General features: G+C 41.7%; 1 protein-coding gene across 4 annotated transcripts in view; it reads right to left on the bottom strand.

Moving 5' to 3' along the window:
- ftz-f1 (ftz transcription factor 1) overlaps nucleotides 1–27,275 on the bottom strand; it is a 193,693-nt gene that overhangs the window by 135,939 nt on the left and 30,479 nt on the right. For 2 of the 4 annotated variants that reach the window (XM_072297755.1, XM_072297757.1), the window contains exon 2: nucleotides 4,211–4,255. The exons of the other annotated variants lie outside the window; for them this stretch is intronic. In XM_072297755.1, coding sequence (XP_072153856.1) covers nucleotides 4,211–4,255 — 45 coding nt within the window. The remainder of the gene's footprint in view (nucleotides 1–4,210; nucleotides 4,256–27,275) is intronic. 4 annotated transcript variants of the gene reach the window in all.

Raw genomic sequence — 27,275 nt, 5'->3', positions numbered from 1 at the left:
TCCGATGCATGTTCTGGGACTTTCGGATTTTTCCTAGCAATTCCCGAATAGGAGGGTAGATATGACTATTTATCCCCTTTGAATGAAATTCTTACTAGGCGCATCATGAGAAAATACATATTCAAAGAAAAAATAACTAAAAGCAGCTAACTTCAATTCATACGCTCACTAAATTACAGTAATTACACAAAATGAAACAGGTTTTTTTCGTATTTTTAATTTTTTGTGAAGGCAAATACTAGTAATCCCTCACACGGCAGTATACCCCTCTTACTCGAGATTCGTTAAAAGCGTTTTTTTTTCCTGTGTCATCGTAAATACTCAGGGAGAATTTCAATCGTTCTTTTTTTTCAGATCTATTTTTTCTGAACTGCAACCTTAAACCGACGTAAGAGAGAAGTAAACATTATGAAAAATCGAAAATTTTCGTGAACTGAATTTCTTGTGGATTATGAAAAAGATATCGACAGTCAAAATTTCCAAGTCAAAATACCGCTAAGTTTTCCGTAAAAATTATAAAACGCGAGAGGAAATAAAGCAACGTCTAGCTAGACTGGATCTGGGCACAGTCGCTCAATTCTAAAGGGTGCAATAAGTAGCACAGTGAAATAGTTAAAAATAGAGTAGAGGGTGATTCTTTTTTCTATTTTACTAATCACCGTGGTCGATTCCCAGCCACCTGTTCCTTGTCCAGTCTCCTTATTTCTCTCCGTCCGGTGGACGCGAGAGCGAGAGAGACTGGGGGCGCGGGGAGGGGCGGGGAACCGCGAGAGAGACACGAAAAGAGATAAAGTAATTATTGAATTTGATGCGGCCAAGGTTTAATCGCACTTTCCATGGAGCGAACCGTGTCAAGGACATTCGGAGCATAAGTAACTGATTTCACATCTCATTGTTCAGTGTTTGCCTCTTGTCATTTATCTTGTAATTCAAATTTACAGTTCCCCCTTCTGCCCCGCTCCGCGGCGGCGCGCGGTGGGGGGGAGGTGGGGGGAGGTGGGGGATTTCTTTACCGCGGCGGCGTCCCCTTCGGTGCTTTCCGGGCCAGCCGGGGGCGGGAGCCGGTTGTTTCGGTCCACCCACCCTCCGTCCCGACCAACTCAACCACCCACTCCCTGCGAACTTATTTTGCAGGCTCGCCTCGCGAATTTTTATGTTGTATTTAACAGGGACCAAGCAATGGAGCACGATAAAAAGACGGGTGCCCCTGTTGGCGTGCTATGTAAAAACGCCGTAAGAGCATAAATCAGGGTTGCCACCAAATCTAACAAATGAAATTCCCTGACATTACCCTGTTTTCCCTGACAAATTTGGTGAAATTCCCTGACGACTGACGATATGCCGGATGGCTGAAAAGACATAATTAGAAATAGTTTTTAGGCGAAATTTGTTGTTCGAAACGTTAAACCCATTCTAGAAAAAAAATAAAGGCGACTAGATAATTTTTCCATGACTTTTTCGCCATTTCCCTGACATTACCAGGTTTTTCCTGACTAATTCCCTGACATTTCCAGGTTTTTCCTGGCTAATTCCCTGACATCCCAGGTTTCTCCTGACTAATTCCCTGACATTTCCCGGTTTTCCCTGAGCCCTGACCATGACACCCTTTGAAATGCCCTGACGATTGACGATATGCCGGATGGTTGAAAAGACATAATTAGAAATAGTTTATAGGCGAAATTTGTTGTTCGAAACGTTAAACCCATTCTAGAAAAAAAAAATTAAAGGCGACTGGACAATTTTTCCCTGACATTTTCGCAATTTTCCCTGACATCACCAGGTTGTTCCTGACTAATTCCCTGACACTTCCAGGTTTTTCCTGGCTACTTCCCTGACATTCCCAGGTTTCCCCAGACTAATACCCTGACATTTCCCGGTTTTCCCTGACCATGACAACCCTGCTGACTGTTCATACGGCGCTTTTCCTCAGAGCAGCGGTACGAACGCGGCCCGTAATCCCGAAACGGGAAAATCAAACCGCCGAAATTCGGGAGCCGGAGGGGGGCTGACGCGCGGACAAACTTGTGAAGGCCGCTGGCGGCGATGGAGCGACGCGGCTCGGCGACACGGCGGGCGGTTTTACGCTAAACGGAAAAAGGGAAAGCGGGGTCCGGGATGATTTACCGATCCCATCGGATAATCGGGTTGTGCAAATCAATTAATCAAAAAATCACGAGCGCGCTTCGTCCTCGGCTCGGAGACTCCTCGGCTCGATCGAGAATCACAAACGCGGCGACGGATCGTTTACCTACCAGCCGAGGGGCACATTTGTCCAAACAGAGCGCCCGTTTGGCTCCTTTCCGCCGTACGCGCTAATTTTCGAAACTATTTCACGCGCTTTCTCCTTATTTGCTTTCAATCTGATGTAGAAAACCAGCGGGCTGATTGTTCGAAATTGATAGACAAAGCGATAGACAAAGAAGACATGGGGAGTATTGAGCGATCCTATTGGTTGAGATGGGTGGTTCTGATAGACTAAGAGGGTAAATGATGGACAAACTATAGGGTCTCTCCGGGGTTGCCGTTAGTTAGTCTATTACCTACCTTCTATGTCCATTGCAACCACCCGCTTCCACCAATAAGATCCTTCCATATCCCTTTTGTCTTCTTTGTCTATCAATATAGCTTTGTCTATCAATTTCAACAATCAGCTCACAGGGGGCACCGACACACCTTGGCTACCCCAAAACGTGCCCTATGAAGTTGGTACTGGGGTAATATTAACTGGTCAAAATCTGAACATCGTGCCCTAGAGGGTCCTATTCTGCAGTGCTAAGGAAGAACGCCGTATGAGCCCTCAGGCGTTGCCAAAGTTCCTTTGATAAAACACAAATTTTCTGGTTAACATGTGAATATTTTGTTTCCGATTTTTCAGGTACTTTTGTTCGCAATTTCACCTAAAATTCCTGAAATTTTCAAGAGAAAATATTCATAACTTTCCTCAAAAATGAAGATTTTATCGAAGGAAATTTGACAACTCGAGTTTGTTTTTAAAAGTTGTTTAAAATTTTTGTAAATTTTTTAAAAATGTTTAAATACCAATGACTATGTATCTGTGAGTACGGCTTCCACGGCCGGAGTTTTTTTTCAGTGTGAGTAAGCTTCAGCCGATCAATTTTTGAATTTACTACGCGCTAAATCGGGCGAGCTAGACGAGAGGATGCAGAGCGCGATTGCACAAAACGTTTCCATGATGTCGAAGGAGTAGCCTACGATAAGGTCCCGCATGGTGGTATCCTTACAAATTGCGTGGTGGCGATTAAAAGAGAACCAACTGCTCCTGTTCTGCTCATTCAAAGCAATTAGGAACGACGATCCACGCGACATGTTGGCGATCATGTTCTCATTCAAAGCTTGCGCAAATTTTGGCAGAATACGTTACAAACTAGCGCAAGCGCTAACTCAGAAATAACGAGCGTTAACTTAAGATTGGCCCTCGGGTACGTTGCCGAATCTGTGTTGAAGTGTGCCAAAAAAAATGTAATTGAGAATAAAATCGATTTAAGGTTGCATCCCTTTTTCCTGTACTGCCATGCTATGGGAAGAACACCGTATGATCATTCGAGAGTTGACAAATTTCCTTCGTAAAAAAGTTCATTCTTAAGGAAAATTATAAACATTCTAGCTTGAGCTTTCAGACGTTTTAGATCCAATTGCAAACAAAATCATCTGGGAAATTGGCAGGAAAATATTCAAAACTTTTCCTGAAAATCATCCAAACGATTGAATACACTGACACTTAAATTACTGTAAAAGCAAAATGGGAAGGGATGATTAAAAAGATAAAACCGCAACAGCAACATAAGATATCAAAATTAAATACATACAAAAATTCAGATAATGTTATGAAAGGTGTTTTAACTTTTTCGAAAAATAGGTGTGACCTACAAAACCAGCAGCAAACCAACAATCAGACAGTAACAAATCAATTTTTACAATATGAAAAAAAAAAAAAATTAAAAACATATTTGGTAGTCAATTCAAACGTGTTTAGGCTCAAAGAAAATGTGTACAAATAAATTAGGTCACAGGGAACTGTGTGCAACAGATTTGCGGGGTTCCCTAGTTCCTTTCAATTTAATTCATCCGTACATAAGCAGTTTCTTTTAACATAAAATAAGATCATTTATTCTCGTGTCTCACAATTGAGTCTGGCTTTAATTGACCAATGTAGTTTCACTATTAAACCTTCTTATTCGAATTTACTTACTGTATTCGTATACGTCAATTTCAGGATAAATACTGCACTGCTCACCTGAAATCAAAGAAACAGAAACCAAAATTTAATGTTTAGAGAAGAAACTGAGAAAAATTAGTTTTGCAGCTAAAAAAAAATCAAGTAGTTTTCGGGGTGACTTGTGAATATGGGCCACTGGCTACAGCAGTCTTCAGAAATTTTATTGACACTGACAGCTTTTTCATGGGCGATTCAACCGAATTAAAGCACTTTTGTTTTGATTAGTTCTTGATTGATGTACAGAGTCGCGAAGTTTATAGGAAGCATGTTTCAAATAAACATGCGATCATCGGGAAAAAAAACGTAAAAACCGTGAGTTGTAAACAAACCGGTAGCGTGTGATGCGATGGTCATCTACTATTATCAAAAGCAGGTTTAGAAGGTAAGAAAAACAAACAATTGTATGCCAAAATACACGGTGGTCAGTAAACATTCATTTTCAGCGACTCATTCTTCAAAGAATGGCTGTACCTACATAGTTGCGTGTGGAACTGGTAAAAGGAGACTAGATATCACTTGACTGACACGTGCGACACGCATTTTGCATACTTTAAAAAATGAGAGCGTACACTGGCAAAAATACAGCTTAAAAAATGTACCTTCCTCAACGCATACATTTAGTTACGACGTGTGTCGACAATCCTGCATCAGTCTAAAAAGAACGTCCTCTGAACAGACATCAATTCGGAACTGGTTGAGACTCTCTGACTCTAAGAGAGGCATGAGGTGTTTTATCGTATCATATTTTAAATTGAAATGTTTAATATTCTTTTGATTCATCTTTTCGAATTTGCCTTTGGTAAAAATACTTGGTTTCATTTTTATCCTTGAAATTTCGATATTAAAATATGCCTTATATGTACATTCTTTTTTTTTTTTTTTAATGAAATTGATTACTTCTTATAAACATTTACATTTTTAAAACGTTGGTAAATATTTTGTAAAAAACCGTTTCCAAGCAGTGGCATCGATTTGATTTCAATGAGCCCGTAGTTTGATGCAAAGAAACGTATAGAAAAATTAATTAAAAGAGGAGAAAAACTAAGATGCACGCAATTTTTGTTTTTAACTTATTTGTACATCGACTCCTTGAGAAATACGTCCAATTTGAGCGTTCTAGTATGCGCAAACACAAGTGCAGCACAGTCAACTGCCCAAAACTAAAATCATGAATTTGAATGCTTTGGAAATCACTAAATTTGACACGGAACCACTATTATATTTACAAAAAACACATTATATTTTCAAGTAGTACATATTTCTTTTTCATCAGTTTAAAAGGGAATAATCAATGCAGAGAGTGCAAACATTTCAAAATCATAAGTTGAAAAACGCTGACTCCGCGAGTTTAAATATTAGAGCCTAACACAGAGCGGAGCGGCGTGTTAGCAGCGCAGAACGCGCACTGGCGCCTACAAACCTAACGGGATACTTCACGCATTGCGCAACGCGTGAAGTATCCCGTTAGGTTTGTAGGCGCCTATGCGCGTGTCAGGCTGGTTGCCTGCCGCACCGCAACGCTTTAAGCAACTATTTCGCGTCAGAGGCGTTGCACAGTATCCTACAAGATTGAAGGCACACGAAATAACTAGTTAAAGAGGACTTTAAATTTTGACTGCATCTGTTACTGAAAAATGTTTAATTTGACATTGGAGTGTTTCCTAGGCTCCCGCTTTGGTTTTCATCTTATCATGTCCGTACAATGTACACATGAACATATGTTTTTATCTGTTCTTAGAGTCTGTTCTCTTTCATGACTTGATTCATGAATGAAATGTTTTTAAGAATGAAGGTAGTAGAGTATGCATTTATTTTTGAGGTGGTTCCTGTCATTTAAATGAGAAGAAAAAAACGTGGACATAACATGTCCACAATTTGTACAATTTTGGACATATTCATGGTTGGACATTGAATCATGTGGACTCAATAAAGACTGGACTTAACGATTAGAGGACATTAATAGCGGTGGACATTAATTTAATGGACGAAAGGTAGGTGGACATAAAGTCCTGGAAGCGACGCTGGCTCATGTTACACTAGTGATAATTCCTTTTTATTTGATTAAATTTACGTCCAAATATTTTCTGAGTAAGAATTTAGTGAAGGATGGGACTTTTGTGCTAGGCTGCCGTGCTAAGAAAGAACGCCGTAAGAACAATTTAACGTGGCCAAATTTCCTTCGAAAAATCGCGAATTTTCAGGACAATTTTTAAAAATTTCGCTTCCGATTTTCAGAGGATTTCGTTTAAGATTCGACCTAATAGGTGTGAGAATTTCATGGAAAAATTTCACAACTTTCCTCAAAACGAAATATTTGTTGAGAGGCAATTTGGCAACATTCGAATGCTGGTACAGCGTTTTTACTTGGCACGGCAGTAGAAACAATCACGAATTTATCGTAGGACGCCGCAATGAATCTTCAAAAAACCAGAAACAAAAATATAAAAATCATCCATCCATTTTTTTACGTATTCAAACTTCGACTCAATGTTCCTAGCAAAATAAAGTGCCAATTTTGATTTATTCGAGACGAAGGCAGAGTGCATGGGCGGAGAGAAGGTAAAAAAGATTATGAGCCAAAGAAGAGGACCAGCGACGAAAAAACTGTTACTCCTAATATCGAACGGCAATGAAGTAACAAAACTGTATTATCTAAAGGTCTCACCGGCCGACCGAAGACCGATCCGACATCACACGTCGAAGCCTATGACGGCCCAGTCTGGCGGAGCAGATGATGAAAGCCGTGCCTCCGGCCAAACTTTATTCCATCATCTCTTTTGTTCGTTAATTCGTTTTCTCCTTTTTAAAACAAATCCTCCCCTCCTCTTGTGTCTCATTTAACAATCAAATTATACCGTTTGTTTCGATAAATCAGGTCTCTTTGCTTCGCCTTACCTTCTTTTACCTCCGATCCCCTCCCATCTGTCTGCGCCGACGCAAGGCGGGGTTCCACCTTACTCTCCGAAACCTGACTCCTTCGACATATTTCGACAAATCTATCGATCGTGCTTCACATCAAGTTGACCTGAGATATTTTTTCTTTTTTTTTGAAGAAATTGTATCTAATTGTAAGTACAACCTAACTACTACAAGTATTTTCTAGTATTCCATCTACGTGATTTAAAACTAAACTATAATTGCATTAAATTTAACCTGAGAAGTGTGCCCCATTTTTGGTAAGGATACAGAAAATCCTCGAACCCGCAAGCACAGACCAAGAGATTTAAGTTTTGTCTTCCCGGCAAAAACTGATAATTAACTAGAAAGCGACAAGATTCATTTAATTTTTTTGTCTCGACTAGTGCTTTTGACCTTCAGGAAGGTAAGGAAATGTCGAAGGAATGAGGAAATTATGACAGCTAAGTTTGGGGAAAAAAATTTTCCCCGAAAGTAAAGAATACTTATTTTACTATATTACCCATTCTTAGTTTATTCTTTGGATTACTTGAGAACGATAATGTTTACATACGATACATTTAAATCCACATCTTGAGATCTCAAAACTACCTACTGAAGAAGGCGTGCCATCATCAATTGAACGCATTTCTATCAAACGGACCTATGCGCATTAAGACATAAGCTATGCGACCCATAAGAATAAATGCATAACAGGGTTCACGTCATAATGCACATAATTCCGTTTGGCAGCAATGCGTCCGATTAGATGGGAGCGGTAGTTAGTTCGATTCCATTCCGCCGAGCAACTAAACTAACGTTGCGGCAATGCGTTGAGTATCCCCAGAAATGCAGGCGCATCAAGTGCGCAGCTTTGCGCGAGGCGTCTTGCAAAAATGATGGTGCGCATTGTCAAGAAAGGAAATTCGGTTACAAATTTAGCTCTTCGTTCAACAATAAAGTTGAGTTCCGAACCCCAGTTCATCCCTAGTTCACACCATTCCACTTTCTTTGAGAGACATGTCACAGACTAGGTTTTACATCCATGGTAATGAGCAATTAAACCAAAATTCGATAGCTTGACCGTTCCATTAAAATTCATGAATTTTCTAAGTCATCACATTCTGAGCAAGGCCTTCGGGGTATGCTCTGTAAAGCATAGCTTCCAAGAAAAAAAAAGAAAAAAAATCATCACATTCATTTAAACGAACGCCGAGAAACAAATACAAAAGTTCTTGTTCGAACCTAGTTCTAGAGTTCTAGCGCCGACAGAGGCGAGGCGTGAATGATCGATGATCGATATTTCCCCGTTTAAAGCTATGGTAAAGAATCGATTATAAAGGTGTTCGTTGCGAACACCCTGTTTATCGATCCTTTTCTATAGGTTTAAATGGCAGATCAATCGATATATCGCAAAGTACGCCACGCCAATGGGCGCCGAGCAGGCCGAGAGTTGGCAGTATTTTTCCCTCTTGATTTTTAAAGCAGCGACCGAGCATGGAGCGAGCCTTTTCTCGACTAGAACAATTTTCGCTCCAGACCCTCATAAAAGCTTATGGAGATATTTCCCATTTCCATCCGACCGACTCATACATGGACCGATTTCGAAGAAAACATAATTTTCAACTTGAAAATTAGGTCAAATATACGAAAGATAAGATCGCGTAGGGCTGAAATTGAGCCAAGAAGGCTAGAATTCAGCTTTGGATTCGAATTTTTTTGTAGATATATTTCTTTTACGATCAGTGAAAATAATGCTAAATATTTAATTGACTGAAAACTGTCCACAGTTAATTTCTTATGGAAAATGCTGGTCGCTGTTTCTCTTAAAGTCAATCTAGATTATCAAGAAGATTATCCGAGCGAATAAGAACAAAATCTCCGACAAAATGGCAGAAAATGAGCAGAGCATAAAAAAAACTTAAAAACCGAGAGAGGGGGACGGGTCAATTGTAGAGTGGAATAAAAAATCGTTGGCATCTCTTAATTATCAGTCTTGCGATAGGATCGGCGCGGCGTTGTCGGTTGATAGCGTAACACTCAGGACTTCGTATTTAAAAATGCGGAGGTTTCGGAAACAATCGGCAACGGTGCGGTTGGCATATACCTTCATACTTCTTTTTTTGTCCTCCTAATCATGTATTACGAAATGTGAACTGGGAATAGTAGGCAGATCACTCCGAGTCCAGTCATGTAACTGTGCCTCAATTACTCGGTCAGGAAAAATATAATTGTAGCTCCCAAAACGTGATTCTCGCGGACACAAAAAGATCATAAGACTCGAGCGAGGCGACAGGGAGCCCACTCGGCTACCTCACAAAAGGTCGCACCGAACAGCAATACATAATACGTGTGTGCGTATTGTAGCAACAATGGGGGAATAAAGAGTGGCATGGATCCATAGCAGTTAATATAACACCTGTATACACTTTAACAAAATCACTGTGCGTCTACGACTTTTCTTCAGAATGAAGACATGATGCTATCAATTTTTTTTTTAATTTTACCGTTTCTATCAATTTTTTCACATTGATTACGGTACCCCTGATACGGTATGGTTCATTACACAGTGACGGTAATGGTTGGACAATCAAGACTTACACCCAAAAGAGGAAAAAGAAGAAGAAGAGAAGAAGGAGGAAGAGGAGGAGGAAGAGAGGAGGAGGAGGAGGAGGAGGAGGAGGAGGAGGAGGAGGAGGAGGAGGAGGAGAGAGAAAGAAAAAGAAGACTTGGACACAAATTATTTGAGCTGAAATATGAAATACAATCTAGCGTAGGTAATCGAACCAATGAGCTCTTGAAACCGACATTACACTCATTTTATTTTAAGCTCACGCAAGATATCTAAGCGTCCAATTTTACTAAAATCTTAGCTTTTTGAGTAACGCTAGGTTCGCTCATTTAAACCCGAGACTTTTGTTATTCTCCACTTTTCTTCCGAAAACAGAGTGCCAGCGTTGTTCTAAGAAGAAATATTCGGCAAGATTTCAGTTGTTTTTTATCTTTATTTTTCTGTTGGTTTTCATGGCTTTGATCCCACTAATCACGCAGGACAACTCATCGATTTTTCCGAAAGTAACTTCTTCACAACAGAGAGGATAGTAATGCGATGCTTCTAAAATATATTGTCTATGTCAAAGGTACACATCCCACAGGGGTATGAGGTGATGTGTATTATGGTCTCATTCGAATGATTGCCATCATTAATGAAACGAGATGTCATCAGGTAAAATCGATTACACTCCAGAGCATGTTACAACACGCTGGAGCGTGAGGTTGATAATTCTGAGTCAGTGTTCGACTGATGGACAAAATACCCGAGCGAAAGTGAGAGTAAAAAAAGAGCAAAAGTCGGAGCGGGGAAATGGGAGATGAAAGAGAAAGCTCGGGGGGAGCGGAGGGGGGGGGGGGGGGGAGGCATTTCGCAATCGACCGATTTACTGGCTGCTTGAAAAAGTAGGTCTAGTTCAGTAGGACTGGGAGGCTAACCGTGACACTAATCCGGCGCGCGGTTGCCAGATAGTAGGAATAAATTAGCGGTTATCCGCACCGGATCGATGCGGAGCGAGCTTTCCGCGCGGCGAGCTCGACAACAGCGGCCGGCTCCTACTGAATTACGTCACAGACGCGCAACCGAATTCGGATATGCGATTGTTGATGAGCCGCGCCGCGAGACGACCAACCGCGGGGCAGCTGGTGATGCTGATTCCAAATTAGCCCCCCCCCCCCCCCCCCCCCCCGATACGCCTGCATGTCAGAGACATTTCCCGCGCTTCATTTGTTTAAAAACTGAGTTTGAAAAAAGAAGCGAACCCTCCGCAAAAATCAGAGAAATTCGTCCTTCGTCTCTGATGCTCCTTTACCTCGCTCATTGCGGTGAGAATCCTGAGAGGACAGACTATAAGGGGCCGATTGTAAAATACGCAACGCTGTAGGTTAGGACGAGGGTGGGGGGGGGGGGGGGGGCATAGATAAAATAGATATTTTTGGCAATATTCCGCGCGCGTCGTCTCCAAGATTTTGCGAATGATACTGACAATGAGATTCCTTTTTCCTTTGGAAACTTACGAAGACGACGATAGACAAGTTTCAAAGGCCCTGATGATAAATGTTCGCATTTCCAAGCCAAATAACGCGAAATAGTCTAGAAAAGTATTTTGATTTTAGGGAGGGGGATGGGGATGGTCAGCAAACGAGGCTGTCGCCGTGCATCATTGGACCAAGAGAAGGCGCATGCAGAAGAGGCGGCAAAGTGTGAAAAAAATCCATTTTTTCGGCCGAAGGGCGGATCCAATACCCGTACAGGTTTTGTAGATTTCATAGTGAGTATTAAAACATTAAAATTAAACATACATCCGTTTTGAACATCGAAATTTCAACGGGTGCACGGTTTGTAGCTAGTGTTTCGTCTGTGGTTCTACTGTTCTTTTAGGATCCATTTAACAGACATTCCTTCAGTAAATTTAAGATTTTAATGAGAGGGGTCTTGAACACACCTAGACTGAAAAAATATTGCTCACTTGAGATAATGATCCGTAAGTAGATACTTTGATGTGCAATATTTGTAGAATACCTTTAATCGGCGATACGAGAGCTGAAAAAATCACGCATGCCAGAATCTTTGCTTAAAATACGCCTACCTTATGGAAAGGAGGGCGAAAAAACCAGTGGCGTGGCGTGCTTTGCGATATATCGATTGATCGGTCATTTAAACCTATGGAAAAGGATAGATAAACAGGGTATTCGCAGCGAACACCTTAATAATCGATTCTTTACCATGGTTTTAAATGACACAACAATCGATACATCGCAATTCATGCCACGCCACTGGAAAAAACATGGTAAATAACCGCTAATCCGAAGAATAAAATGAACCGCACAGAGCAGACTACCTATAATATATTCGTTTACGTCACCTCTCGGCAAGTAGGTCACGAATTTTTCGACGTTCTTACGCAAAAATATTTATGTAAATTTCATTCCATTTTTTATTTGTATTTATTTTTTTTTACAGAGAGGAAAACTTCCGACGGAGTCCTTATTAATACTCAGGGAACAGGAGAGGCATTGGACTCGTCCTAAGTTTCGAAAATCAGGAGACAAGCATCTTAATTATTCGTAAAATACGCGTGTTCCACGCCGTTTCGAAGAGAAAATCAGCGATTTACAACCGCGATCCCACGAGAGACACATCCAAGGTGATGCGCGACTACACTCGAACATCGGTAAAATGCGGTTAAGTATTGATAAAAGAGAGTAAATGGGTCAGCCGCAAATTCTTACATTATTGCTCTAGAACAACGCAAAACGAGGGCTCTGATAAAAAATGGCATGACTCACGGCTGAGAAAACTTAATGTCTTGTTGAGAATTCCGGACACACATTTTTACATTCAAGTCCCAGGACCATCAATTACAATCCAGTGAAAAGTTGCGTGGTTACTTGTTTTTCCTGCTTGTTTTATTTTTGCTTCGAACCATCCATTCTCCCTAAAAGTCGCCGAGAAAAGCTGAATGGACGAACAGGGGGCATAGGGTTCCAAGTATGAGAAATGATTCCCCGGAGATCCGGGAAACATTTTTTTTTTGCCGAATTATCTCCGGCAATACTAAGTTTCGATAGAAAGCGTGGACGAAACTTTTCGAAAGGGAAAAGAAAGGTACCAAAATTAGAACAGAATAGAGGGGGCAGAAGTTTCGAGGATTTTTATTGCGGTTTGCGTGCGGTTTCACAATTTTACATTTTGTTGCACCTTCATGCGTTCACGTCGTTACTTGGTTGTCCATTATTCTCTCTTTCAAAACATTGGTTAAGAATTTACGGTTTACCTTATCATTCCTTCAATTTAAACATTGTTACAAGAAAGATGGTTAAAAAGTTGCACCAACTATCTTAATAATCTAAAAAAAACGACAAGAACAATAGCGCCTATGTTACTTCATAGAACATTGAAATAACCCTGTTTTTTGTCTTCTTTATACTCGATCATTCCCTGATAAATCTCGATTTTTCACCGTCCTAGACACCATGTCTAAAATGCGCCAGTTTTTTTATGAGAATATTAAAGAAAAATAGCAGGGGCTTAATGAAAATGACAACGATCGCTGCTTGAAATTTGAACATCAAAGCGATTTTTCACAGCTGCAGAGATCACAGACGCACAACTAACGAGAAGATGTTTTGATTAGCCTCCACTTTTAGAAAGTAGTAGTAGTAGTAAAATAATTTTAAAAGAAAAAGAAAAAGAAAAAAAGAACATGCTCGATGATTCGTAGTCGTTACGATGGAGGTACGCATTTGTTAACACTTGCTAACTTAAGTTTTAATTAAAATTATTAATTGAATAAAATTATTAATTAAATTAAATTATTAATTATATGAAATTATAATTTAAATTATTAATTATATGAAATTATAATTTAAATTATTAATTATATGAAATTATTAATTAAATTAAATTAACCAAAGTTTTAGTGATGCAGCAGGATATGTTCGGTACCTAGATGTTCGTTTATTTCCGATACAGATCCACTTTAATGATAAAGCAGATCCGATTCAAATCTGTCGCGGAGGTGTGGAACTGCCACGGAAGACTCGAGTTAGGTTAGATTGGGTCACGCAACTAAATCAACTTCACGGCAATGCGGGAAGTGTCACGTGGAAATGAAGGCGCGTCACTGTTGGATTACGCAGATTTCTCTTCGGAAGCTGCGATTTGATGGAGTTTTCATTTTTTTCCTTTTCTCTTTGCCACCATGTGTGCGAACGGCAAATCGATGGCTATAGAGACGACAAATGCTCAACCTGATTTCGACGTTGCAAATTTCCATTCATGCATGTATTCTTTTTTTAATTAAAAATGCAGCAGTTAGTTCCGAGGGCGACGTGGTATTTGGTCGAAGCATTTTTTGTTGAAGTGTGGTCACCGCAAGTGCTGCACTACTCTTGAATTGAAAAATCCCCTTCTCAATAATTTATTCTCGATCATAATTCTAGTCATTTTGCTAGACTTAAAAAAACAATTAAAAAAAAAAAAAAACTTTGAATCTTTGAGTTATAAATAAAAAAAAAACTTAAAAAAGGAGTTATTTGTTTCAACGATCCAGAAGGGTCATACATGGAAGAAAAACGTTTTCAACTAATACCGATACTGTTTCCCGGAGAAAGTTACGTTACTGGGTAAACTACCGTGACACGTGTTAAAAAATTCTGAAGAAGCGAAGTATGAAATGAGCCGCCAATGACACTAAAAATAACATCTTTTTGAAGAAGTGCGTTTCGACTGTTTCGGAAAACAGGCAAAGTCTGAGATTTTACCCCTTTTCCTTTTTCATTTTTGAAAATACAACTACTGCTACAACACTCATTTTTGAACAAGTAAAGTTCGGTTTTGGACCCCCTTTTCATTCGTCGAACATTCCATCAAGCATCTCGAGATTCCCTTCCTCCAGCCAGGCAGGGTGATCGAACATTTTGCAATAAGAACTCCTGTTTTCTGGCTCATTTTCCATAAAGCTCTTATTGATGAAGAAAATAAATGCATAAATGCTGTTTCTAAAATAAGCTAAAAATACGGCATTTCCTCTTGGGAAATTGTACTTAATCGACATGTGGCTCTGCCAAAACGAGGAACATGGCGAACAAAATTCTAAGAAAAATTTGGCTACGCGCGGGTCAGAAGTTTTCCAGGGTCAAGTCAAACGATCATCATGGATACACTAATTGTACATTGGAGAGGCGATGAAATAATTTATCAATTTCAGAAATGGTGTCGGCTGATTTAGACAATTTCTTTGTAGTTCTGACCAGCTCCATTTTCAATTATATAGCGGTTACAAGAAGAAGAAAAATTGTCAGTATCTTGGTTAACCTCTTTGAGCAGCATTTCAGAGAACTGGGTTGAAGGTAACATATTAGAGTTCCGAAAACTGTGGCACAGATAAAATTTCAAACTTTCAATTGTTTTAAAATTCAGGGCGCCACATGACAATGATAATGTGTGTGTTGAATGCGCTCAGTGCCAGAGAGATTCATGCCAACAACAACTCTTATCTAGCGCTAACATTTTCTGGGAAGACAAAAGAGGTGTAAATTGAAGCTGTTATCAAATTCTGAGAAATCAGGCCACGAAAAACTGTTGGAAAAGTCAGCAAGAAAAAGTGTTACGAAAAAATATAAAGAAACATCCACAGTTTGCGGTTGAAGAAAAAAAAAGACAACGTCAAAATCGTTATATTTTATCCAGCAAGGATGTTTGGTCGTGAAAAAAAGATTAAAAAGGTCGGGCACAATTGAGCTTTCTATATGAGAGACTTAAAAGTCTCTCATTCAAACTATATCATTTAATTTGTGTACAGTTGTTAAAAAATCGATCAGGACAAGATTTTCATGATTTTAGCGGCTAGCAACAAGAAATCTTCCCTAAATGAGCCCGCTCTAATTAGATTAGCTCGTGGGCGTAGCAGCTAGCAGGCGAACCGTTAGTTATATCAGTGGCGTGGCGTGCTTTGCGATATATCAATTGTTATGCCATTGAAACCCATGGAAGAGTACCTATAGGGTGTTCGCAGGGAACACCTTAATAATCGATTCTTTACCAAGGTTTAAATGGCATAAGAATCGATACATCGCAATTCACTTCACGCCAATGAGTTATAAGTAAGGTCGCGTGGCCTCCGAGGAGCGTATCCCCTGGTATCTGATAGGTCCTTTTTCTGCCGTGCTAAGGAAAAAACGCCGTAAGAGCCTTCAGGCGTTGCAAAATTTCCTTCAATAATTACGATTTTCCTGGTAAATTTATGAATATTTTCCTTACTATTTTTTAGATACTTTTGTTCGCAATTTCACATGGAGTTCCTGAGAATTTCAAGAAAAATATGTATAACTTTACTCAAGAATAAACATATTATCGAAAAAATCTGGGAACTCCCGAAAGTTCATACGACGTTCTTCCTTGAGGTTCAGTTACACGATCAAATTGAACCATCAAACTGAAGCTCTGATTGGTGGAAAAAGACCTGAGTCGAGGATGCGACCAATGAGAGGCCCAATTTAATGGCTCAATTTGATCGTGTAACTGGACCTTTGGCACGGCAGCATTGTAGCCGAAATCTTCGATTCTAATGATTAATAATTATAACCAAAAACGACTTCATCCCATCATGAAGGTGCTTGAGAAAGGCAGATGATACAGAGACTATATCAAGAGAGGGAGGTGAAACATACGAGAGAATCCGATAACCTAAAGATAAACCGAAAAGGTTAGGACGGCTGTGCGAGATAGAAAGAAAGTCCACGCAGTTCACATTTTATTTGCGTCCCCCTTGCAGCTTCGCGATTAGAAAAAAGCTGTTTCCGAAAGTGGGTCACTAGTTCCAATGTTGAATCCTTGAATTTGCACCGACTGGCCGTTTAGTTTCCGACCCTGAGCCCACATGGGCCGTGTTATCTATACTTAATATATTATAATAAATATATCCATATGTAATATATTTTACGTTACACATTATGAAAAAATTAAAATTTGAACCCAAATATAATTTATTTTTTTTCATTGAACGAAAACCGTTGCTTGGTTTACTTAATCATCATACTTTTTGGTAACCTATCTTCATGGCCGGATTTACCTACTTGCCGCCCATGCGCCGCCTGTATTTTGCCGCCCTTTTCTCATTCGTTTTGAAACATCAATTAAAACCATCAAGTGAACGTGCCGGAGGAAGAAGGGTGCATAAGACGCGTTCACTCGTGTTGGACACATTTTTTGCGTAAGCCCTGTCAACACTACTAGCAAAAGTTCCCGGAACTTCGCGCGAAAGTTCAATTCCGTAAACCTAACTCTGTGGGGACAAGGCCTGTCATTTGTAAGAAATGAACTAAAAAATTAAGAAAGAACAAACATAAGTGTGGTTTAATAATTTTAACTTCCGCCGCCGTGCCGGCCGCGCTGACCACACTGTATTTGGCGCAATGCGTGAAGTATTCATGTAGTCTTGTAGGCACTGTGCGTTTCACGCCGCGCCGCGCGCCGACCGCTGTCGACCGTACTGTGTTTGACGCAATGCGCGAAGTATTCATGCAGTCTCGTAGGCGCTAATATGTGTTACATACCGACCGCCGCGTCGAGGGCTTCTCCTTTTCATCTCAAGTCCTCGTCATCATTTCTCTTTGCGCCGCGCCGCTCCAGACCTAATTACGTGTTTGGTTTCTCTCTTAACTCAACTAATTAAAGGTGCCCAGTCTTTTGTACCACCGAAATAAAAAAAATTAGAAATTAAAGAACTCTCAGGAAATGAGAGATTTTGTCACCTTTACTTGTTTGTAATTTTTTTCTGAATCCGATTTTTTTGTACCTGCATTTAAAAAAATTGCAAAATTTGCCGCCCCCTAATTTTGCCGCCATGGGCCGCGGCCCATGTGGCCACCCCCTTAATCCGGCCCTGCCTTTCTTACTAACTTCATACTTATTAAACAAACAATTTTAAATAAGTATTCTTTGAATGCGTGTACCTCGCGTGAACAATTTGCGAATTCTCCCATTTGTTTATTTTCTGTCACAGCTCTCTCTAAAAATGTATTGTACCGATTCTCATTATTTTTGCTGTCATCGATGGGAGATAGTCCTCATATAGGCCCGCTCTATTTAAATTAACTCACAAGGGCCAACGAGGTAGGCCTTGCTAGAGTCCCTTTATACTGAGAGTCAAGACAATGTGAATCTATTTCTGATCGGTTCCCGTATTTTAGGCCTCCACAGTGTCACAAACAGGAATAAAGATTAAATTCTCACCGATTGCAAAGATTATGATGTAGAATGGACCGGGGGATAACGGGTTCGACAAGGAACAAACGGAATGAGAGGAGGAACGGAGAAAGGAATTTGAGATTGAGCCGATCAAAGATTACGAAAAACTGTCAATTTGTGTAATCTTTATTCCCGCTTGTGACTCCATGAGGGGGGTTGTCTTGACTCTCAGTATAAAGGGACTCTAGGCCTTGCAAGCTGGGCCGGGTAGAAGGCAGAGGGCGCACCCCCTAGGGCAGAGGCGGATGCGGATCTAGCAATTTGGCAACACCGGATTTCCTCAATTTAAACCTATGTTAAACAATCGATTCTTGTCGGAGCACCTGGCTCCTCCAAGAATCGATACATTTCCATAGGTTTAAACGGAGAAAAGACAATGTTGCCAACTTGCTGGATCCGCCAATGCCCCTGGTATACTAAAAAGACGTAGACACTTGGAAAAATTAGGACTAAGCGAGACCCAGAAAATTGCTCTGAATCCACCACACGGGCATTTCATCCAGGAGCCGCACGAGGATTTTTACACATTAGTATTCATTCCTGTGCGAATTACCATTCCTTATGGCGAACACCTTGGAGATGGACTCAGCGCTGATGGTGTGGTCGTGCATTCCGCGGGAATATCATCGCTCCTCCGCGGGCGTAAGGGCGCGACTAGCTTGCCTCATGAGCCCTGGAAAACACGGAGTTATACGGGCGACGGGGCTCAACACGAGTGGCAGATACGCCTTCGAAGGTGTCTCGGTCTATCGTGTATGCACCGCGGGTTGCACCGATCTCCGCTCTCGCTCACGATGTCATGTCATGCTCCGCTCGGAATGACCTTTTACAAACGGTATTCAGCATTATGGTAGGAATCCCAGTTTGGTGACCTTATTTTCCGTCATGCTTACTTATCTAATTACACCTTTATTATACGAGAGCGTGTTATCATATAAAATGATCGAGCCGACATTTTTTTCCGTCGGCCGTGCACGACAGCTTGTTTGCTGACCGCGGTGCGCGTCAGCGCGGCTGTTGCTGTCATCGAAAAGGAAAAACAAAATCGGGGGCAAAAACAAGATTTACGGTTAGATTCAAACTGAAAAATGTTGATCACTGAAATCTTAAATCCCAATTTTAGTGTTATCTCATTACGGATCGGACTAGATCTACCTAAACAGGAGGAACAAGGCATTTCAACCTGTCCCAAAAACTTTAACTGAAAGGGTAGTGGTAGTGGTATTGATAGTGGTAGTAGTGGGAGTAGTGGTGGTAGTAGCAGTAGTAGTAGTAGTAATAGTAGTTGTAGTAATGGTATAGTAGTAGTAGTACCATCAGCAGTAGTAGGAGTAGTAGTAGTAGTAGTAGTGGTAGTAGTAGTAGTAGTAGTAGTAGTAGTAGTAGTAGTAGTTTGTTTATTTTAAAGGGGCGCCTTGCCGCCTGAGGTCATTTAGAAGAGGAAGAAGAGGAAGAAGAGGGAGAGGAAGGAAAAGAAGAAGAAGTAGAATGAGAAAAGGAAGAATAAGAAAGAAAATAAAAAGAAAAGAATTAAAACACATACAAAAAATAACAAAGAAATGTTAGCGTAATAAAAATAATAGACCGCCGGGATGGAGGGGATTAGAAGCAAAACAACGCGCGAGTTTCTAATTTTAAAACTGATCATGACCTAGGTAAAAGTGTATGCATATAAACTGGAGAACGTCTTGAAATAGGTGGCTAATTTTTCCGTGCTGTTCGTGCTATAGTTTAGACGCTCGCCAGCTTTCAGCTGAAATCATGGATCTCTGCCAATACCATCGTTAACTAAACCGCGGTTCCATGGTTGCCAAAGCGAGCGATGTACCAGTACGTTGAATGTATAAAAACAAAATTTAAAAAAAAAAAAAATTGGGGTTTCATCGACGTCCGCTGACATATCAAGATTTTTGTACCTCAATCGATATCCACTCCATCATTTATCTGCGTTTATTGAGTTTTATAGCTCGTCAAACCGTCTATTCTATAAGTTTTTTACACCCGTAGAAGAACCTTATTGCTCAGAAAATTAGGACGGATGAAAAAATAATCACCAGAAGGAGGCGCTGATGTGGAATATAAAAGGGAAAAGTACTTACGACAACGTCGCTTTGCAAATTGATTAGAAGAACTCACCTGAAACAGAAAAAGGAGAAAAAAAATTAAGCTCGAGATTTACAGACAGGGTTGCTACAAAATTTGGAAAATTAAATTCCCTGACATTTCCCTGAGACATTTTGCTGAAATACCCTGACAACTGAACAAATGCCATATGCAAAATTGAACTTATGCACGAAAAAAACAAGTCACCATAATAAAAAACGATGATGATTGATCGCTCTCCGGCAAAAAGAACCTAGGAGAGACCATAAGCCTGAAGATTGCAAAGGCATTGTTCCAGTTTCAGCCACATTTTAGTTATGGAGGGGGGGGGACTTTGTTCAGAGAGGGGATGATTAGCTTGGGGGCCATCCCTAAATTACGTAAAGCACTTTTCCCGCATTTCCTCCTCCCCCTTGTAACGTTTTCGTGACGTAGGCCCCTATCTTTAAACACGTAAAAACAAAATGGCGTAAAGCTTTTCTCGACCCCTCTTCTCCCTACTGTACGTTACGTACTATAGGGACAGCACCTTGAGGGAGGGGGGGGGGGAGCCCAACTTCAAAAAATCTCCAAAAATGCCTCCAAATTGTTCAAAATTACTCCTGAAGAATTCGCTCCCAACCATCCTCCCAAAATGCCATTCCGGGGAGTTCGGGGAAAAAAAATTGGCAAGCGCCGATTCCTGCCTCAAAACCAGAATTGTGAGGCATTTCAGCGACCTTGAGAATTTTGGCGGGGCGACAGGCGGCGTCGGCGCGGCCGGGGCAGAGCGGCCGCGCGCGGCGTCGCTCCTTTTACGCGTCACCGAACCCGGCCTTCAAATTCTTGCTTCTTCTAGATTTACATAAGAGCCGACCAGGGTTGCTAGATCCCGAGTCGGCGACCGACTATCGACGATTTCGGAGGGATCCGCCGGGCGCCCGAGCGGGAAGGCAGCGCCGCGACGCCACTCTAGCGCCGCGCGCCGCCGCGCTACGGCAAAACGCCCTAACAACAGTCACACGCCGCCAAATTCATCCTCACAAAATACGAATTCACCAGAAAATTTACCAAGGTTTCCCCGTCAAAATGTGTATACATTTACGTTGTAATTTTCTCTAAAAAAATTGAAAATTTCAACAAGATGTGATTATTAAATTTTCCGGGGAAAAATATTCGATGGGGTGCGATTCGGCAAGGTGCGAATGCGTTGCTCCTTCGCGCGGCGCGGTATGCCCGAGTGCGGTCCGCGGTTCAGTTGACTGGAACGCCAGCGCCAGCGCCGCGCCGGCGGAGAAGCGGCCTTGTTTTCAACTGAACCATAGCTAACTTACTGCCAGATATTGTCTAACAATTACAACACCTCGCTACGCCATCTTTCTTCGGTTGCTCTGTCACAGTGTCACCGTCACCGGCTCGGTAGCCCCCTGCTCGGCCGCGCGACTCCTTCGGCGGACGACAGACACTTCGACGATCCGAATTCGGGTCAGCGACGATCCCTCAAAGTTGGCAACACTGAGAGTGGTCCTTTTGATCAGAGTCCCTTTATACCGAGAGTCAAGACAACACCCCCTCATGGAGTCACAAATGGGAATGAAGATTACACAAATTGAACGTTTTTCGTAATCTTTGATCGACCCATTCTCAAATTCCTTTCTCCGTTCCTTCTCTCATTCCGTTTGTTCCTCGCCGAACCCGTAATTTCCTGGTCCATTCCAGATTATAATATTTGCAATTGGTGAAAATGTAATCTTTATTCCCGTTTGTGACACTGTAGAGGTCTAAAATACGGAAACCAATCAGAAATGGATTCACATTGTCTTGACTCTCAGTATAAAGGGACTCTACTTTTGATTGAGCGTACAAAAATCGGTATCCATCAATAGCAACGATCGAATATATATATAACGGGGTTAAATGTTACCGGCTTTATTACCGACTTAGGTATGGACACGTGCAACGAATGCCGGAGGGAGGTTGCCTGAACAAGTCCTGGATTGGGTATCACCTGGGGAAAGGCGATGGGGACGTCCCATGCAGGGATGGTGGGAGGGCGTTGACGAAGAGATGTTGCGTTGTCAGTTGCCCTATTAAATTTGGGAAGACAGACACTTGTGGCGTTTAGATGTCCCTATGCCCTATGCAATGCGACTGGAAACTAGCGGGATCGACTTTCGATCGGAAGATTCCCTCGCAGGGTTTCCATAATATCTTCATTTTTCAATATCCTGATTTTTCCTCTTTTTTTTGGCTTTCCTGGACACTCCCTGACCTCCACTATGAAAGCGATCTACCAGCGTGTCGACCGCGTTAAACAGAAACCAGAGTTGCCAGAATTTCTTGATCTTCAAATTCCCTGACTTTCCCTGATTTTCCCGGTTTTCCAGACCACCGGCAACCCTGCAGACGCGCCAAGTCGCAGGAATTTTGAACCGGAGAAAATAGGTTCGAAATTTTAATCCTCCTTCGAACTCAATGGCAAGGAAAAATTCTGACAATCTATTTTCATGTTAGAATATTTTTCCTCGACTTCGAATTTTTGACAAGCTACTCTCTACTCATTTCCCCCGAATGTTATCCATAAGAGGGGGCGAGCCCCTGAAATAGAGTCCGTTGCATCACCACCTTTGACCTTGAGCGCGATGAGTCGATAAGGTAATTGGAAACCTTTACTCGACTTCTGGGCGAGTGATCGGAATAAAATGAGGAGCACAGAAACGGATAATGATAAAACAGCGTTTAACGGACCCCTGTCTTTCCCCCGTATGGTTGTGACCTCATTTTAAAAATGAACCGACGGTTAACCGCTAAGTCGTGAGATTTGAGAGGTGAATTTCACGAGTGAGGACAGGGAGACAGGAGATTCCTAGAATTTGAAGTTGGGACTCGTGTGTTTTTGGAAGTGGGAACGGTGCTCACTAGACCAGCAAGGCCACGTTTTGAAATATTGGGAAGTTAGCTTTGGTTGCATAATACGTCCGGACTTAGAGACAATACAATTCTTCAGAGAGATTATTTCGCTCCTACAGCGCTGATTCCTGAGCAACGAATCGCGACGCGCCATGCCGTGCCACTATAGGACCAATTTGAGCCGTAGACAGCAACGAGAATAAAATAAGCTTAAATGAAGCTAGAAAATTTCCGCGGTGAACTGTATTGCTTGATCCAAAAAGCGCCCAACGCTGCGAGAAAAAAATCAAAGAAACAGAAAAAGGCTAAATTTTTGAAAGGGAAACTTTTCGGTAGAGGCAAATCTTTTTTTGCGCATTTTATTCGAAACCCAAATTCACAGAGCTCTGTACACAAAAATATAAAACCTTCCGGGTTTTTTTAAATTGTACAATTGGAACGAAACTAGAACAAAAATTCGCGTCCATTCATAGTCTATGTAGTAACTGTCTCACTGTAGGAGAGATAAAAAGCCAGAGTCTCTGAAATATATTGCCTCGTGTCACCGTTTACTTAAAAATATCGTTTGAATAACAATCATTTCGTCGACTTGGGTGATCGCGGGATTGACGTCGCACAGTAGATCGAATCAACAGGAGAGGTCGGACAAAGTTTGGAAACTTTAAACGCTTATAACTCCGTTTATATAAAACTTTAAGGTTATAAAAGTGGTTTCAATGGCTTCCTCGTGAAATTTTCTTCTAGTAGCACCCTTTGAACTTTAAAATGAGACGAAATAAACATACAAATTCGCAGTTTTTGTCGCAAATTCCACGTCCGACCTCTCTAATTGACTCGGTCCACTGTGCGTCAGAGCGACAACGCCGCGCGCCGAGCAAAAAGAGTATAGAGCCATTCGAGAAAGAATTGATTTAGGTCAAGAGCGACTTATGACGAGCACAATCTTTGTGAATATACATATACGCACGCATAACTACAACAAACCCGAGATAAATAAATCTCATTTAGTGTTTTTCGCGTTTTCAAAGGGTCTGCCTGTGTGTTGGTGCGCATGGTGCGCGCATGCGCATGCGTGTGTCCGAATGCGCACGTGAGATGTCGGCACTAAGTGATGCCAAATTGCGAAAGAAAAAAAATCGATGAGTTTTCCGATGACTTTCAAAACGAGGAGGTATGAAGAGGGCAATATCTCCGGAGAGACAGTTATAACAACAAATAAAATTATGTTCGATACTGTCCACGTATCTAAAAACTTGAGGTTGAGCTGCCGAGGTTCGGGTCCCACGCACGAAGTTTTTTTCTGCGATCGCGATCGCACAGTGTTAGAACTGTTAGGTGCAATGCGTGAAGTATTCCGGCACTCTTGTAGGCGCTGGTGCGCGCCGACCAGCGACCGCAGTGTGTTTGGCGCTATGTGTGAAGTATTCCTGCAGTCTTTTAGGCGTACGTTAATATGCGTTTCGGCCGCACTATGTTCGGCGGGACTAGACCAAGCACTGTCATCTTTCCCATGGTTTAAAAGTTATTCTCAGATTTGCCCATTAATAACTGACGACCGAAGAGCTGATTTATAGATTTGGAAATCCTAACCTAATCTGCAACAACTCACCTTGCAAAGTACAAATACTTACCTTCCATTCATCAGTCGTTATTGTGCGAATTTTATTTGATTCTTTACTCAACAAGTTGTGCTCATCGCATCGGCGGATTCGGAAACATCGACGGGGGGTCGATAATGAGGGTCCGGGGGGCTTCCTCGTAAACATTTTTGAAATTTTATTAAGCATCTAATATGTAATTTTAGTTAATTTCGTCATGAATAATCAACAAATACAAGCGTCCTTCCTTCTGTTTTTCTCCGTTCTTTCCTTCTTTCTTCTTTTCTTCCTTTCCTCCTTTTTGCCCCATCCTTTTTCGAACGCATTGGGGAGCTCGCACGCCCCCTCCCCCCTCTTGGATCCGCATACGGCTTATCGACCATCATGAAGCGGAAAATAGCGTTGACTTCCTGACTTAACTTGTACCTCACCCGATTATGCTCGGACTGTTAGTGTGGGTTCTCTAAAGTATATTGTCTCCGGGCGCGGCAACCGGGACAAGTTCCGGCAAGTTCGGGACAGACATCCGAAGGGTTCGGGTCACACATCTGAAGTACTCCGGTACATACCGAAGTGCCTCGATATCTGAGTCGAACTTCGGCAGCTCGACCTCAAGTTTTCGGATGTGTGACCAGAAAACTCCAGAGATCCATATGACCTCAACTTCGCGGGTCCCATGCACGAAGTTTTTTTCTCCGTGTCGAAATTTTCAGATGTTGTAGATCAAATTGCTAACAAAATCGTCTAAAATTTCGAAGAAAATATCAAAAACTTTCCCGGGAAATTCGGCTCTTGTCGAAGGCAATCTGGCATCGTCGAAAGGCTCATACAGCGTTTTTCCTTAGCACGGCAGGATTGTGGTGAGTGTGCTGCTCCTGATTCTTACGGGAAAACGTAATTGGACCAATTTCGCCTGATTCGGATTTAGGAGCGCGGCAACCTTGGGGCGCTAGTGTTCAAATCAGTGAGCAGTGAATAAATTAACCGAGTCTGTCGGCTCGCTGCGACGTCGCTTTGGCGCGTCGGCGTCGGCGCGCCCCACCAAAGTAACGGACGGCGTCGCTATGGTCACCACGCCGCTATTTCGAGCGCCCCGCTGATTGGGAAGGGATATTTTTATCGCTCCGCTGGGCGCGGGGGACGGGGCGATCATATTTTCGTGCCCGCGTTAATGCAAATCCCAATGCATGTGGATCCATGCACCTCGTGATCCGTTAATCTCATTGAGAAAACCTACGAGAAAACAGACGTCCATTCCCATCATGGGCTACATTCTCTGACTGGTAGATTCAGATTCTCTTCGATCCCTACATCCTTGCCGTTTCATTTCACAATAGATCGTTTTCGATACATCAAATATGTGAGATTGTATCGATATCGATTGGTTCAACCTGTAAACATAGCCTCAAAAGTGAATCGAGGAATCTGAGGAAACGGGGTTTTTCTGATAGATTCTTTTATTCTTATGAGTACTAAATGGCATCGCAAGGTGAAATAGTTAGGAATTTTCTCATTTTCAGCTTTTCCGACTGAAATCCTGAAAGTTTTGTTTGAGGTTATGTTCTATTGTTTTAAACCAAACGAAACATCGAACCACTATCGAAAACGATCTATAGAACAAAAAAAGAGAAACTTAAAAGAGCGAGGAGGCGGGGAGGCCCCGTATCGTTTACACTGTGATCGAGAGAGTATTAAGGAAGCTCTCAAAATACCGCTATAAAAATGAGAATTTTTGACAATCTAGAGTAGAATTCAGCAGTTTACCTTAGGCAATGCATTCTTACGAGGGATCACAATGATCTGCCACTGCAAAAAGTCCAAAATACGAAAAAGAAAATTGTATGATTTTGACAAACCTTGAGGTCGGTGCGAATTGAATTTGAAATTAACTAAACTGGCAATATATATCCTTCCGGATTTCGTACTTTGTGCGGGTGTAAATAATTTTGATCCCTTCCAAGAACCCAATCCTAAAGTTGTGCCACTGAATTTTGCTCGAGGAGCGAGAAAATCTTCCTTTTTAAGCTACCATATTGAGGATCTTATTGGACCTCCCTTAATCTCAATGAAAACCTTATGTGGCCTCCTGAAGAAAGGGGCTGTTCAAGGAAACACTACAAATACGACCCTTAAATTTTGATAATATTTTGGAGAAAACTCGATTTCGAAACTTTGGTCGCTGCTGCTCTCTTCGATAAGGCGGCAGTATCGGAAACCCAAAATCTCTCAAGCATCAAGCTGATCGGACATGGTTCACCAGCACCGAGCCCAGTCGAGGAATGTTGGTTCGCCTCACTCCCAAAGAACCGTTTAAGGGCCGACAAGAATGAATAATTTACAGGACTTATTACCGGGGCTCAATGATTTATGGACCTAAGGAATCGACCGCGCGGCTGATGTATTAGGGGCTCGGGGACTGAAAGCTCACGGCACGGGCAGTCGGAGGGTGCGATTGGAAGGCGGACCAAAACCAGAGACGGCCAACAACACCGCCGCCTGGAAAAATGTTGGGGGCCAACGGTTCAACACAATGCACGCGTAGCTGCCACTAATAAATGAGTTCTGTGGCACCAACATTGGCCGAGGGAGGGAGGCGAAGGAACTGACCTAACTGACCTCTTTCTGGTGTTCATCACGAGCGATTAGTGTATCCCCCGAAGAACTTGGTTCTTTTTTTAGGACTTTGAGAACATACGCTGGAAAAAAAACACATTGGATCTAGAGTCCAGACTCTTGAAAACATTGACAA

The sequence above is a fragment of the Bemisia tabaci genome, chromosome 3, assembly GCF_918797505.1.
Source record: "Bemisia tabaci chromosome 3, PGI_BMITA_v3".
NCBI lineage: Eukaryota > Metazoa > Arthropoda > Insecta > Hemiptera > Aleyrodidae > Bemisia > Bemisia tabaci.
The sequence above is the reverse complement of the archived record's forward strand: the minus strand, read 5'-3'. Positions and strand labels throughout refer to the sequence as shown.